General features: G+C 36.3%; 1 protein-coding gene across 1 annotated transcript in view; it reads left to right on the forward strand.

Annotated features, from left to right (window-relative positions):
- Window positions 1–7,131: 7,131 nt before the first annotated feature.
- The window catches only part of LOC106082721 (sodium-independent sulfate anion transporter), a 17,433-nt gene continuing 8,181 nt past the window's right edge, over window positions 7,132–16,383 (forward strand). Inside the window, exon 1 of the mRNA XM_013245419.2 lies at window positions 7,132–7,771. Within this exon, the coding sequence (XP_013100873.2) occupies window positions 7,421–7,771 (351 nt within the window). The 5' untranslated portion in view covers window positions 7,132–7,420. The remainder of the gene's footprint in view (window positions 7,772–16,383) is intronic.

The following is a 16,383-nucleotide window of genomic DNA, read 5'->3' on the forward strand; positions in this document are numbered from 1 at the left end:
CAACTGTTACTTTTTGTCCCATTTTCACTTATTTCATTTCGCTGGACTAATTTTCGTGGGCCTTTGAGGAAAAACTACTTCCAACCATAAATGTCAAACATTAACGATAATAACAAAAAAATTAGGTTTAATAGAGGATCAGTCCATTTCATATTATGTCGTTTGAAAAATGTCATTGAAATTTTGTCAATAGGGAAAATTTTGTGTTTGGAGAGCATTTTGCTGAGGCTTTTTATACCCTACACCACTACTGTGGTACAGGGTATTATAAGTTAATGCATTTGTTTGTAACACCCAGAAGGAAGAGAGATAGACCCATTGATAAATATACCGATCGACTCAGAATCACTTTCTGATTCGACTTAGCTATGTCCGTCTGTCTGTCCGTTTGTCCATGTTAACTTGTGTACAAAGAACAGGTCGCAGTTTTCATTCGATCGTCTTCAAATTTGGTACAAGCAGTTTTTCGGCCTAGAGATGAAGCCTATTGAAATTGGACGAAATCGGTTCAGATTTGGATATAGCTCTCATATATATATATATATATAGCCCGATTTTCAGTAATAATGCAACAAAATGGTCATTTGGTAACCGATTCTCTCGAAATTTGGCAGCAAGGATTTTCTAATGACTCTCGATATTACTGGTGAATTTCATGGAAATCGGTTCTGATGTAGATATAGCTCTCATATATATATATATATATATATATATATATATATATATATATATATATATATATATATATATATATATATATATATATATATATATATATATATATATATATATATATATATATATATATATATATATATACATATATATATATATATATATATATATGTATATATATATATATATATATATCTCGATATTACTGGTGAATTTCATGGAAATCGGTTCTGATGTAGATATAGCTCTCATATATATATATATATATATATATATATATATATGAAGGGTGATTTTTTTGAGGTTAGGATTTTCATGCATTAGTATTTGACAGATCACGTGGGATTTCAGACATGGTGTCAAAGAGAAACATGCTCAGTATGCTTTGACATTTCATCACGAATAGACTTACTAACGAGCAACGCTTGCAAATCATTGAATTTTATTACCAAAATCAGTGTTCGGTTCGAAATGTGTTCATTCACCGTAACGTTGCGTCCAACAGCATCTTTGAAAAAATACGGTCCAATGATTCCACCAGCGTACAAACCACACCAAACAGTGCATTTTTCGGGATGCATGGGCAGTTCTTGAACGGCTTCTGGTTGCTCTTCACTCCAAATGCGGCAATTTCGCTTATTTACGTAGCCATTCAACCAGAAATGAGCCTCATCGCCGAACAAAATTTGTCAAAATTTTAACACATTTCGAACCGAACACTGATTTTGGTAATAAAATTCAATGATTTGCAAGCGTTGCTCGTTAGTAAGTCTATTCATGATGAAATGTCAAAGCATACTGAGCATCTTTCTCTTTGACACCATGTCTGAAATCCCACGTGATCTGTCAAATACTAATGCATGAAAATCCTAACTTCAAAAAAATCACCCTGTATATATATAGCCCGATTTGCACTCCTAGAGCAAATGCAAGCGCATTTATTGACCAATCTTGCCAAAACTTAGTACAACAATTTCTTCGATGACTTCCACAAAGTCTATAAAGCATGCTCGAAATCGGTTCAGATTTAGATATAGCTCCCATATACATGTTCGTCCGATTTGCACTCATATTGCAATAAAATGGTCTTTTGTTAACCGATTCTCTCGAAATTTTGCAGGAAGGATTTTCTTATTACTCTCGATACTCTCATAGAAATAGGCCCAGATTTAGATATAGCTGTCATATATGTATATCGCCAGATTTTTACCCCAAGAGCCACTGCAAGCGCATTGATTGACCAATCTCTCCAAAATTTTGCCCAACACTTCGACCAAGAACTATCACATTATCTGAAAAATTTGCTCAAAATTGGTTCAAAGCTCCCATATATATGTTCGTCCGATTTTGGCTAATTTGCAATAAAGTTGTCATTTGTCAACCGTAGTTATTACAGTTTGAACATTTGGCTCGCCGAGGTCCATCAAAATTGGTTCAGAATTGGATATAGCTTCCACATTGTACTTACAAGGTAGGTGTAGGGTATTATACAGTCGGCACCGCCCGACTTTTGCCCTTCCTTACTGGTCTTTTTCTAAAATTTCATAGAAATTTGGTTTTAGGACATTATTTTTTATTTTAAAATGCTTTCCTACAAAATGTTATTAAAATTTTGTCATTGGTGAAAATTTCATTACAATTTTGGGTTTGAAGAACATTTCGTTGTTGTTGTTGTAGCAGTTTATTGTGTTCTATCTTTCGTCTGTTTGAATCTGTTGAGCAAATCAAGCGACTAAGATGGGGTACGTCCACAGGGCTCTTGGTCTGAGTCGAGTGGGTCTGGCTGGACAGTTAAACATTTGACGTATATCGTGCGGCCCCTGGTTACAATCGGCACATACATCTTGCACGTCGGCATTAATCCTTGCTCTGTAGGAGTTGAGGCGGCTGCTTATGCCGAAACGTAATTGAGCCTGAACTACTGTGGTTTTCTTCAGAAGCAATGGGAGGCGGTCGTTCTCCAAGGACAACATTCACCCGGTAGCCATTTACCGCATCTGCTACCGTGTCTGCATGAATGTTGTCTAGACCTGCTTGATATGCCGCTTGATCTAGAGGTTATCTCTAGTAGCGATGAACCTCACGCTCTAGATCATGTAGATCTACCTTAAGGCTTCTGGGTGGTAGATATCTATCCACAAGATGATGATTTGGATGGTCTCTGCGATAACAGCACAAAAGGTATTACTTAGACAGCATGTATTTATGTCTTTGCACCGGTAGGATCTTTGTCTCCTATGGAGGTGGTCTACATGAGAACTGAAAAGACAGCCCGTCGCAGTCCGGAGGGCGGCAGATCTGACAGATCTGAATATTATTCCACTGCGTGTCACAAAGTATACGACACCACACTGGTGCTGCATAATTTACCACAGACTGGCCAAAGTTTCTTTGTCTACACCCCAAGTGCTGCGACCAAGTCTCTTGAGGACATTGTTTCTACTTTTCACTTTATCGCAAATTGCGGTGGCATGTGGGGAGAATGTATAAGTACTGCAAAATGTAACACCAAGTATTTTGGGATATCGCAGTCAGCTCAGTATTCACCTCAAGCGTATTTGTAGTGAATAGTCTGGCTGAAGATTTGGTGGCAGATATCTTAAAATTTTTGCAGCGAAATTATGAAGCAAGTTCGTTGAGGTACACGTTCAACCTATCGCAGATGTCACTAATGGGTGAGGGGCCTGATGCCATGATCGTACAATTGTCCGCATATGATACGATCTCTATGCCGTCTGGAGGAGGTGGAATGGAGGATAGGTAGAGGTTAAACAGTGCCAGAGATATCACCCCATCTTGGGAAGCTCCCTGTTTCACTCTACGGTGCTTCGACTTCTTAGCCCTAAGTTCCACAAATGACTGGCGACCACAAAGATAATTCGCGACCCAGCGTTTCAAGCATGGTTGGAAGGACGTGTTTTGGCAATATACTCAAATAATTTGTCATGGCTGACCGTGTCGTGTCACTAAAGCGGCGATTGGTATACTCTCTGAAGCCAGCCCAATCGGCCTTCTTCTGATTGATAAACGTCCGGCGCTCAGGGGTTATGAAGTCGGGTGGTCGGTCGATGGTGAGAATTATTGGGAGGTGGTCTGACCCCAAAGAGATGACGGCTTGCCAGGATACGTCACTCTGGGGATGCAATGGAAATGTCTGGCGAGCTGCTGGACCTCCTCGTAATCCTAGTGGGGACAACCTCATTCTCCGTGCAAAACGTGGAGTTTTCAATCTGCTCTGCCAACGCTATGCCACGCTGGTCGTTATTCGGTTGAGTATTAAATAGTCGGTGAGCTTTTGAAGCGCCGTCCACCAGACCACAACACCATATAGCATTATAGGTCAGACAACTGTAGTATATACTCAATGCATTACGCGTGGTCTAAACCCCAAATTTTGCCAATGGCTCTCTTGCAGGTGTATGAGGCAAAAATTTATTTCGTTGCCTTTTCCAAAATGTTGGATTTGAAGTTCAATTTCCTGTCCAGCAAAACATCCAGGTATTTAGTGTTTTCTGTTAATGGAATATTCTCACCTCACAAGGAGACAGGTGCCACTGTAAGTAACTTGTATCTCCTTCTGAAAAGAACTACTTCTGTCTTGCACTGATTTACACCTAGACCAATTTCGGTTGCCTACTTCACTGTTGCACGTAGTGCTTCCTGAAGTATATCTCTATATCTCTAATGTAAATGGATGTGGACGTTTTGTTCAACATAACTGTTGTTGGTTTATAAACATTTGTGGTTAATCTAATAACAACTGTGAATTGATTTACTTTGTCAACACCGTGCTCGTTTTTTTCTATGGCTGTAGGAAAAAAACTAGTTTGAACATTTTTTATTTAAAATTTCTTTCCTACTAAATAATACACCCTTTAATGCCAATGATGTATATGATTATATTAAAGGTGTAGCAATTTGCCTTCCTCCAGCTCTTCCTAGCGTGAAAGCAAACTTGGCTTGTAACAATTGTTAATTGCTTTCAATTTGAACGGCAAATCCTACAGATCCCATGGCACGTGCTGCATATGCAACAACTTCTAATGGATGCTTAGATAAATGCAATTTTAAGATGAGCTGTTGCTGTTGCTAGTTTTGTTTTTCTACACCATCTGAGTGACAGGCGGACAATTTCAATTGTATTTCGAACATGTGAGCAAAGCGTGTAAACATTAGGCACGGCAATATATAAGGTGTTGGTTTTCTTCTTTTTAAACACCCAGAAATTTGTTGTCGAATGGCTGTAATTTACCGGAGAGCCCGACTTGGCATGCATGATCACATTTTTTTTCTGTAGTTGTGATTTACAGTTCTTAAGGGGATCCCAGTAAACTGATGATACCAGTTTGGCATTTAAGACGTTCTAAAATTTTAATTGGTTTTTACATATTTTTAAATGATCACGTGTACTATTGAAATGATTCAAAACAAAAACAGAACTGGTCGAAGCGCGTAACACATTTATATTTTAACAAGTAAAAGCGTGCTAAGTTCGGCCGGGCCGGAATCTTATATACCCTCCACCATGCATCAAATTTGTGGAGTTCTTTTCCCGGTTTCTCTGATGTGCCGTTTCAGGCTATAGCCCGATTCAGACCATATTAGACACGTATGTTGAAGGTCCTGAGAGAAACCGCCAAATCGGATAATAATTGCGCCCTCTAGAGGCTCAAGAAGTCAAGATTCCAGATCGTTTTATATGACAGCTATATCAGGTAATGGACCAATTTGAACCATACTTAGCACAGTTGTTGGAAGTCATAGCAAAACATGTCAAATTTCAGCCAAATCGGATAGAAATTGCGCCCTCTAGAGGCTCAAGAAGTAAAATAGGGAGATCGGTTGATATGGGAGCTGTATCAGGCTATAGACCGATTCAGACCGCATTTGACACATACATTGGAGGTTATGGGAAAAGCCGTTGTTTAAAATTTCAGCCAAATTCGATAATAATTACGCCTTCTAGAGGCTCAAGAAATCAAGATCCCAGATCGGTTTATATGACAGCTATATCAGGTTATGAACCGATTTAAACCAAACTTTGTACGCTTGTTGGAAGTCATAAAAAAAACGTCATGCTGAATTTCAGTCAAATCGGACGAGAATTACCTCCTCAAAAGGCTCAAGAAATCAAGACCCCAGATCGGTTTTTATGATAGCTATATCAGGTTATCATACCGAAACATGTCATGCCAAATATAAGCAAATCGGATCGGATAAAAATTGCGCCCTCTATAGGCTTAAGAAGTCAAGATCCAAGATGGCAGCTATATCAAAACATGGACCGATATAGCCCATTTGCAATCCCAACCGAACTACACTAATAAGAAGTATTTGTGCAAAATTTCAAGCGGCTAGCTTTACTCCTTCGAAAGTGCTTTCGACAGACAGATGGACGGGCGGACGGACGGACATGACTAGATAGACATAAAATGTCATGTCGATCAAGAATATATATACTTTATAGGGTCTTGGACGAATATTTGGAGGATTTACAAACAGAATGACGAAGTTATTCTATGGTGGATAGTATAAAAAGGAATTAAAGATAGCACACCATTTGGTTTTTTTTTATATTTGCTAAAAATTGTTGGATTAGTGAAGTTTCGTGTAGGAATGAGGATATACTTTTTCTAACCTCCATTGAAATAGTTTGGTAACGTCCTAATATTGAGGCGATCTATTGCCATACCTCTGTGTTTTGCCATACCCCAAGCCCTTTCGATACCGCTACTCACCATCCAACAGGGTCATTACTTGATATTCCATTCTAATTTACAAATTACATGTTAACATATTTAGATAAACCATTAAATGAACTTTAATTGCAATTTTATGCTTAATGTTTGAAAAATTCCCCTCTCTCAAACATTCATATAAAGTAAATACGGCATTAAATTCATGTCCCACACGTATCATCAATGTCGACCGTTAAATTAACCATCAATTCATGCGTCATAAATCAGAAGGAAATCGCTGTCGACCGCAAATTATCAATAAACTTAAAACTATTCGCAATAAGACTATCAAAAGGGTAAAAACCCCTATCACCGGCATCAGAGAACAGCAGCGACGCCTCGCATAACAATTTGCCGGACCTACCGTTTAAAGTGTAACGGTAGATAGGTTCAATGTTTATTTTGATTTCTCACACAATCTCAGCTGACGCCGCTGCAGTTAATCTCTCTTTGATGGTTATTGTGGGCTCTGTTGCTGCTGCGTCAACTGAGAAGGCAGTTGACATAATTAACTGGAGCATCAGCCAACGGCAACAGAGTAAAAACGTAGATGTCATTATTAGAATGAAGCTGGCAGCAGCTGAGTTAACTTCGCTTTTGCTTGCTGCCTTTGTTGTCTACAGCACGCCAGCGTCCGATGCTTGAGTGTGGCAGAGACACGAGAGCGATCTTTTTAATTGAAAAACCTTAGCGCACGAGCCCAGTTCGTAAGTTTGAATGCTAACTTAAGCAACATTCGCGTTATAGACTCGCTAAAGACAAGATCACACGAACAGTTATCGCGGATAATTAAACAGATATTCTTTTAAATTTTGCCAACGAATTGAAAAGATAAAAATACCTTAATAAATTAACAAATAAATGTGCCTCTTTAAAAAATAATAAAAATAATTGTTTATTGTTATTGATTTTTAAACAGCAAAATAAAAAAAACTATGTTTATAACCCCTCAAAAAAAAGACGCATACACAAAGAAGTTAATATTTACAAAATAAAAAATCATCACAATGCGTTCGGATCAACCTGCTCAGCAACGTAACAATAGCTCGGGTTCCGAAGTGTCCTTGGAAATACCACCGAATGCCATCTACAATACTTCACGTGATTGCATTGTCCAAGATGGGGATAGTGCAGATGGTGGCAGCAACTGCTGCACCAAGACCACGGATTGGTTAAAACAAACCTCTGCAAATATTTTTCGCAAGAAAACTTTGTACAAGCGTTTGCCGATATTGACCTGGCTGCCGAAATATAATCGCAATGATTTTGTCGGTGATTTAATGGCGGGTATAACAGTCGGCCTTACTGTTATACCACAAGGTTTGGCCTATGCAGGAATTGCTGGTTTGGATTTACAGGTAAGTGAATGTTTCATTGCAAGTGAATTAAGCTGATAAAAATAGGCTGTAGGAAGGGTAGGATAATGGTTTGACTCAATGAGAGGATAGCAAATTTAAAGAAATTAGTTGAATATTTAGTAGTGCTGCAGTAGTTCAGTTTAAGAATACAGTAGAGGATAGACAAAGTATAGTATAAAGACAACACGAACCTGCATTATTCAATAGCCTTAGCCCAAACAGTTTTAATTGCTACATCTCCTAATGAGATTAGAATAAAGCCAAACGTTGGGAAAACTACGATGAATTGATTTTATTTTATAACATTAGCAATAAAAAATGACTAACCCTTTCAGATTTAAAAAAAAACTTCCACCGATTTGTATGAAATTTTCAGCAGGTGCTTATTTTTGTGCCATAGTTATGTGAAAAATACAAAAAAAAAATTTTTATCCCTGGATTCTGAGAAAAAGAACATAACGCGTTTGTGTAACTCAGGTTTTCGCTGTTTACATGTAAATAAATATTTGGAGTATATATGACATATTAAACTCAGATAGCACAGTACACGTACATCGTGCTATCTGAATGAGGTTTTGAAAGGGCTAAGTTAAATTTAACCCATTTACGACGAACGGGTAGAAAAATACCCAAGAATAGAGCTGTCATAGAAAAATTCTAGTTCGAGTTAAGAAAGAGTTATCCTAATAAAGATTAGATTGGCGCAAAGTAGACGAATGAAACTTGTTAAAAAAAAATCCCGAAAATTTGGTTGTCGAAAGTCGGCAATTTTTTACATGTAAAAAAACTAAACAAACATTTTTTTCAAAATTCTTAGCAGGGAGATTTCTGGAAACCGTTTAAATGTCAAGCATCAAAAGCAAGTTTTGCTAAAATATAAAAAACAAAACAAGTAAAAGCGTGCTAAGTTCGGCCGGATCGAATCTTATATACCCTCCAACATAGATCGCATTTGTTTTTTTCCCGATATAATTTTAAATTAACATATAATTTAAAAAAGATGTTTATAAACAAAAAATTCCCAAAAATTAAAAAAAATTATTTTTTTAAGAAAATGTTGTCAAAAATGATTTTTTTTAGACAATTTTATTAAATTTTTATTATTGATTATTAATAAGAAAATAAATTCTTTTTTTTAGAAAATTTTAACAATATTTTTTTTTGTTTCTCTTTGGAGACGGCTCAGTGATCGGAGATTTTTAAAATGTTTTTTTTTTTTTTTAATTTAATTGACAATTACAATTTAGCCTAATATGTTCATTCATAGAAAAAATTCTAAAATTTAAATATTCATGAAAAATTATCCTAATTTTTATGCGGATTTTTGGAATCCATTTCCTCGAAATTTATTTTTATTAGGAAGTTTTGTGGAATTTTTTTTTATCCTATCTCGGTTCATACAGTGATCCCTGCCATTTAACACAAAATTTTGCATAAGTAGAAAATTTTCTTTTTCGTCACATTGGATGTAATCCCATCATAATGTGATTTCTGCACTGGATCTTAGTCATATTCGTTCGTTATTATTTTTTTTTTTAAATAACTTTAATTCATTTCAAAATTTTTTTTAATAAGGTTTTTATATTATATTTTTTTTAGTGCACATGCTTTGTGTTTAGCGTACTAATTCCCAAAATAGCTTGACCTTCAAAAGTTTTTGAACACAATACTTTTAATTTCACCCATATATAAAATTGACCATAATTCGATTGATTAAAATCAATTTATTTTGCAAATACTGGGAATTTCCATACAAGTGGGTAGAAAGTAATATACGAATAGTAAACTTAGATACTTGATAAAGTCCTCATCAGAAGCCGATACCACCCTACATTTATAAAGATTTACAGCACAAAGCAAATTTAAAAATTTTGAGAGAAATTTGAAGATGACGGAAGCTCATGTTTCGGCCAGTGATATTCGTACCCAAGCATAGATGTATCTCTGATAAACTATATCATGGTGAAAGAAAGGCTGTTATTTCAGGAAAGAAAAACTTAAAAGAGGAAATTCAAGGTCGCTGTTATATGTGCAATAAAATTGTTCAAAAGGCAAACGAATGTCCACAAAGTGATGCCCGCAGAGCTGCAAAGAGTAGCAAGGTCCAGAAAAATGGCATTGGTAATGTGTGTTTTATGGCAGATACTGGTAATCCAGGATTAACTAATAAAGGGTTAAATCACATGTGAAAACATAAAATGGATAGGCCCCATGAACATAGAGAATATGTTGACTTTCTCAATGCTAAGTACTGCCAAAATTTTAAAAATTTTATGTCGGCTGCTCGCTTGGCTTAACCTTATTCAGTGAATCCTGCTGGTAACCCATTTTGATTCTTGATTCTGGCGCAAGTGACCATTTGGTAAACTGTCTACTGCTGTTGGGAATAAAATTGCACACAACTTTAAAGTACGTCCTTTATGTGAGAACTAAGAGACAACTTATCGCAGTTAAAAATATGACATCCCCAGGTATTGAAGTTCATTTCTGCAAGAACAAGGCCTCTTTAATCAGAGGAAACGACCAAATAGCTACAGCTATCCAATCTCGACCACATTTGACAGGTATGTGTAGGGTTCTACCAGAAGACACTGTGCCAAATTTCACCGAATTCGGGTAATAAATGAATCTCTAATCGCCTCAACACCCTATATCAGGATATCGGGTGGTCGGTCTATGTGGCAGCTATATGCAAATATAGTCCGATCCACGAACCACACTTCACAAAAATGGGTAGGGGTCTGCCACAACTCACTGTGCCAAATTTCATCGAAATCGTATGAAAAATGACCAATTTATTGCCTCGAGGTTTTAAGTCTGGAGATCGGTCTATATAGCGGCTATATATTGGGTTGCCCAAAAAGTAATTGCGGATTTTTTATATAGTCGGCGTTGACAAATTTTTTCACAGCTTGTGACTCTGTAATTGCATTCTTTCCTCTGTCAGTTATCAGCTGTTACTTTTAGCTTGCTTTAGAAAAAAAGTGTAAAAAAAGTATATTTGATTAAAGTTCATTCTAAGTTTTATTAAAAATGCATTTACTTTCTTTTAAAAAATCCGCAATTACTTTTTGGGCAACTCAATATATCTGACATCCGATTTTATGAGATCAGAAGATCAAGTTTATATACAAAGAATACGAAATCATCAACAATTGTTTGGAAAATGTTTTTACACCGATGATATCTGCAAAATTATAAATACCCAGCTTTTGGGTATAAATGGGTAAATACCCGGGTATTTACTCAATTTTTCGGGTAAATACCTTTTGGGTATTTACCCATCGCCCATCTCTATTCATTCTGATGTAAGCGGACCAAAAGACCCAGTTGTTTGGCATGATTTGGGATATTTTATATTGTTTATCGATGACTTTACCCATTTTTAGTCATCTATGCCATCGAAAAGAAGTCGAATATAATTTAAAAATTAAACCAAGGCGTATTTATCAGGTGGCCGCATCAACTCAGCTGATGGAACCTGATATGCCAATTCATTTGAATTCGCCTTACAAAATATGAAATATAAATATAAACTTCAAAATAAATATTTTTAAATTGATTTTTATTTTTGCTGGTGTTATTGTTCTTAATCTTAGGTTATTAATGGAAGTACGCGTATCGCAACCTCAGTCGCTATAAGCTTTACTCAGGGATTCAAAAAGCTCAAAAGAACACATACAATTTACGTCAGTACCATTTTAGACATTAGAATGAAGAAGAAGTCAACGTGCATGACAAAACGGCGGCCAGGCGGCCTGGAGAGTTCCCTCCAATCTGCCATTTGAAGCTAGAGTAGTCAAGAATGGTGAAAGGACCATGTGCCTGAAGATAATTTAGACATAAAAATGGTGTTTGTTTAGCCATAATCCTGCACCTACACCCGCAATTACAGGGCAGTACCACAATAGGTGCTCAACCGTCTATAACTCATCTCCTACATCATATAACTCATCACCCACAAATCAAACGTAAATTCGTCATGTGTCTGGCGCAACGTCAAGGTCCTGACATCGTAATGAGAGCGGAGTACTTCAATTACTTCACCTCATATTGAATAGCAGAAACTTTATCTTTCGGGGGATATTCTCATCCTCCTAGCAAACAAACTTTAATTGTCCTCTTCAAATAGCTCCAACAAATGTGGTGATTGAGCTCTAGTCACAATCTTCCTATTTGAACCCTTTGCTAGTAGTACGCAAATTATTCTGTAGCATTGAACATCAGCTTCACTTGCTAACAACCTACCACCACAATAACCTAGTGAAAACTAATTGAACTTGCTATCTTGGCGCTTTTGTGGGTTAAGCTTTTGGAGCTAATGGGTACTTTGTAAGTTTTTAAGTTTAAACCAGCTATCTTGGTGCTTATGTGGGTTAAGCCTTTGGAACTAATGGGAATTTTGTACATTTTTAAATTTGTTTTTTCTAAATTCTGAATGGTCGAAACAAGTTTGCCGAACATTTGGAATGTCACGATGAATATAGTTTAATTCATCTTGATGCCTAAAAAGATGCTTTGTTGTAGTAATTCGCTGATGCGGCCACCTTATCAAATACGCCTTGAATTCAACCAATTTATAAAATTTTATGAATTTTTATATGAATACTTTGTCATTTATAAATAACCATAACATTGGGTATTTGTTTGCAACTCCCTGAAGGAGAAGAGCCATACCCCTTGTTAAGTATACCGATCGACTTGGAATTACTTCCTAGCCATGTCCTTCTGTCTGTGCATCTTTCCATGCATATTTGTAATCAAGCTACATGCTGAACTTTGATTGTTTCATGTCTCAACGAGTGCACAAAATTTCATCAAAGTTGTAGCTGATTTGGCTCCGCCATACTTTGCCTGTCTACACTTGTTTTTGTTTTATAATACTTCCTTCAATATTTATTCACGCATTATAAATGATAAACTTCCACCGAAGAGATAAACAAAGATATGACTAAAAACAAAAGACACAACCTTTGATCAATGATGAAAAGATGGTCTAACTGAGACAATAAATACCTTGATATTTCCCATTAAGTTATAAAACAAGCAATTTTAATTATTTACATATATATTATTTTTTAACTGTCACTTTTCTTCACTATAGTTCATATCTTATCTTTTCCCGCATGCTCTGCATTGGTTAACCAAATTAAGTTTAGCATCAAATTTTGAATAACAAACGTGACTATATATTTTTTGACATGGTTTAAATTATACAAATCACACTTTGTCAACAATGAAGTAAATTTGTTGAAGTTTTCTTCGGTGATTCAGAATATGCATATTTTTTACAAATATGTTTACAAACAAATATTTAAATATCTTAATCATGCGAAAAAGTTTTAAAAATATCTTTTCAATTAGTCATGCAACAAAATTCTTTTGGAATGCGGAAAACTCAATGGATCAAAATGTGAAGCAAGCAAAAATAGGCCAACATTTCATTGTGGGTATTATTATTAACTATAATGTGTTGAAAAATGGGCAAAAAAGGACATATTGTCCTTTTTAAATTTTTCTCAATTAATCCCAATCATGTGTGGTACGTTATATTGTTTGCCAGCCAATACCGGCCCGCTCCACTGCGCCTTCTATAACTCTCTAATATATTTTTAGGGTGGGGACACTTCGCTCTGATTGCGGATATCGAATTCGTGCCATTGTAGCCTATGACGCTGAACGCGTTCGAATCCTGGCGAGAACATCGAACAACGCGGTATTTATACCCTCATAATGTTAGCGACATTTGCGAGGTACCATGCCATGCATGGTCAAAAAGGTCCTTTATCATTGAGTTTAAACTTGAATCGGAAAGCACTCGATGATGTGTGAGAATTTGCCCCTTCTCGATTCCTGATGGTAATGTTATTCCTTAGGGTTAAGTTCTCATTAGGAGAGGGATGGGACCTCAGACATTTCGACACAAATGTGGATATCAAATGCGTGCTGCACTTCCGAATCCCTTTAATTTGAGCCCCATATTGCCATGGCCGGTAAATATGAACCGGTTGGAGGGTGTTTTGGGGCTGGGGCGGCCACCTGCACTTTGCACTGAAAATAGATATCCAATTCGTTCTTTATTCCCAACGAAAATTAAGTTCAGTTTAGGTGGTGCTTTAGGGCGTACCCCAAAACACTTGCTCCAAAATTGGATATCAAATTCATTTTCTACTCTCAAATATTGTCATAATGGGTCAAATATCCCATTTGATGTACAATATCTTTAAGAGGAAAAGCGCCACCTAGACTTGAACGCAAACTTTAATGTCATATTCATAATCTACTTCCTAATACCTTTCATTTGAGTCCCATATAGCCATGGTCGGCTAATATGCCCAATTGAGGGTATTTGAAGGCAAGTTTTAATGTCATTTTTGTTAGCTACTCCCAAATACCTTTCATTTGAGTGCCATATAGCCATGGTCGGCTAATATGCCCATTTGGAGGTATTTGGGGCAGGGTGACCTCCCATTACTTGGACCTATTGTTTTATGCCATATTTGTAATCTACTGCCTAATGCTTTTTATTTGAGTCCCATATTGACATGAACTTCGAATATACCTGTTTAGAGGGTTTTGGGGTTGGGGGGACCATTTGATAACCTTATTGTGCACATCGAACTACTTTCGGATATGGGTGGCATTTTTGGGGTAAGGTGGAGAGTCCGCCTCATCCCGACATCTAAAAATTATATAGCCTATGTTTCCTTTCAGACAAACGTACACAATGTATGAACATTTTAAGAAAATCGGTTCAGCCAAGTATCATATAGTCATAATGGGTCTAATGGCGTTTTTGAGGGGTGGCGTGAACACTTATACTTCGATCTGATTTTGTTTGCCAGATTCGAAATCGTCTCCCGAATATCTTTCATTTGAGCCCCATATTGAAATGAACGTCCAATATGTCTGTTTGGGGGAGTTTTGGGATTGGGTGGCCCGATGGGTACTTAGATTAGAATTTTAATACCATATTCGTATTCTACTTTCCAATACCTTTCTCTTAATAGCTATATTGTCCCGATTGGTCCACTTTTGATTTTGGGTTGTGTGTTTGGCATATGGGGGAGGGTCCGTCCCCCTTCCGATACCGAAAAATTTTATAGCCTATGTTTCCTGCTAGACAAACCTACACAATAAGCTAAAATTTCGAGAAAATCGGTTCAGCCGTTTTCAGTCCATACGGAACAAATAATCCGAGTCCCATATATCCATGATTGGCTAATGTGCCCATTTTGGGCGTTTTTGTGGGGTGACCCCCTATACTTCAACATGAATTTGTATGCCAGATTCGTTATATACTCCCGCATACTTTTCATTTGATACCCATATTGTCCTTATCGGTCCACTTTTGATTTTGGGTGGTGTTTTTGGGGTAACGGTGGAGGGTCCGCCCCCTTCCGTTATCAATAAATTAAAAAGCCTATTCCTACTTCCTGACCATATTCGTAATCTACTCCCAAATAACTTTCATTTGAGTCCCATATTGTCAAATAAACCTATTTTAAGGGGTTTTAAGGCTGGGGCGGCCCCTTAGGTACTTGGATCAAAATGTTATTATGAAATTCGTACTCTATTCTTGAATACCTTTCATTTGAATCCCATATTGTCCCTATCGGTCCACTTTTATTTTTGGGTAGTACTTTTGGGGTAAAGATATCAAAAAATTATATAGTCTATTGTTTTTTGAGTCTATACGGAACAAACTAACAAACCGACGAACAAACAAACAAACATACAAATAAACAAACACAAATTGAATTTTATATATAAAGAATTTTGCGGTACACCTTGGTATGAGCATCATTAATGAGAAATCTCGGCATGGGATATAAAGCTTTACATTTCCATATTAGTATCATATGGTCGAAACATTTCTAATCTTTATTTTTGTGCTCATGACTTTCATGCAATTTATTTTGCTTTGCGGTACACCATAGCGTATGAGCATTATTAATGGGGAAAATGCCTCATACGCGTATAAATACAGAGTTAACCAAAAGGCTTCATGAACGATTTCTGTGGTTTTTTATACCTTACACCACTACTGTGGTACAGGGTATTATAACTTAGTGAATTGGCATTAGTGAAACACCCAAAAGTAAAAGAGATACACCATTGATAAGTATACCGATCGACTCAGAATCACTTTCTCATTCGATTTAGCTATGTCCGTCGGTCTGTCCATGTTTTGCATTCGATCGTCTTCAAATTTGGTATGGTCATGTGTTTCGGCCTAAAGACGAAGCCTATTGAAATTGGGAAAAATCGGTTCGGATTTGGATATAGCTCCCATATATATGTTAGTCCGATTTGCAGTAATAATGCAATAAAATTTTCATTTGTTATCCGATTCTCTTCAAATTTGTTAGGAAGGATTTTCTCTTGACTCTCGACATTACTAGTGAATTTCAGGGAAATCGGTCCAGATTTACATATAACTCTTATATATATATATATATATATATAAATATATATATATATATATATATATATATATATATATATATATATATATATATATATATATATATATATATATATGTATATATATATATATATATATATATATATATATATATATATATATATATATATATATATATATATAT

This window comes from Stomoxys calcitrans, chromosome 2, assembly GCF_963082655.1.
Source record: "Stomoxys calcitrans chromosome 2, idStoCalc2.1, whole genome shotgun sequence".
Classification (NCBI taxonomy): domain Eukaryota; kingdom Metazoa; phylum Arthropoda; class Insecta; order Diptera; family Muscidae; genus Stomoxys; species Stomoxys calcitrans.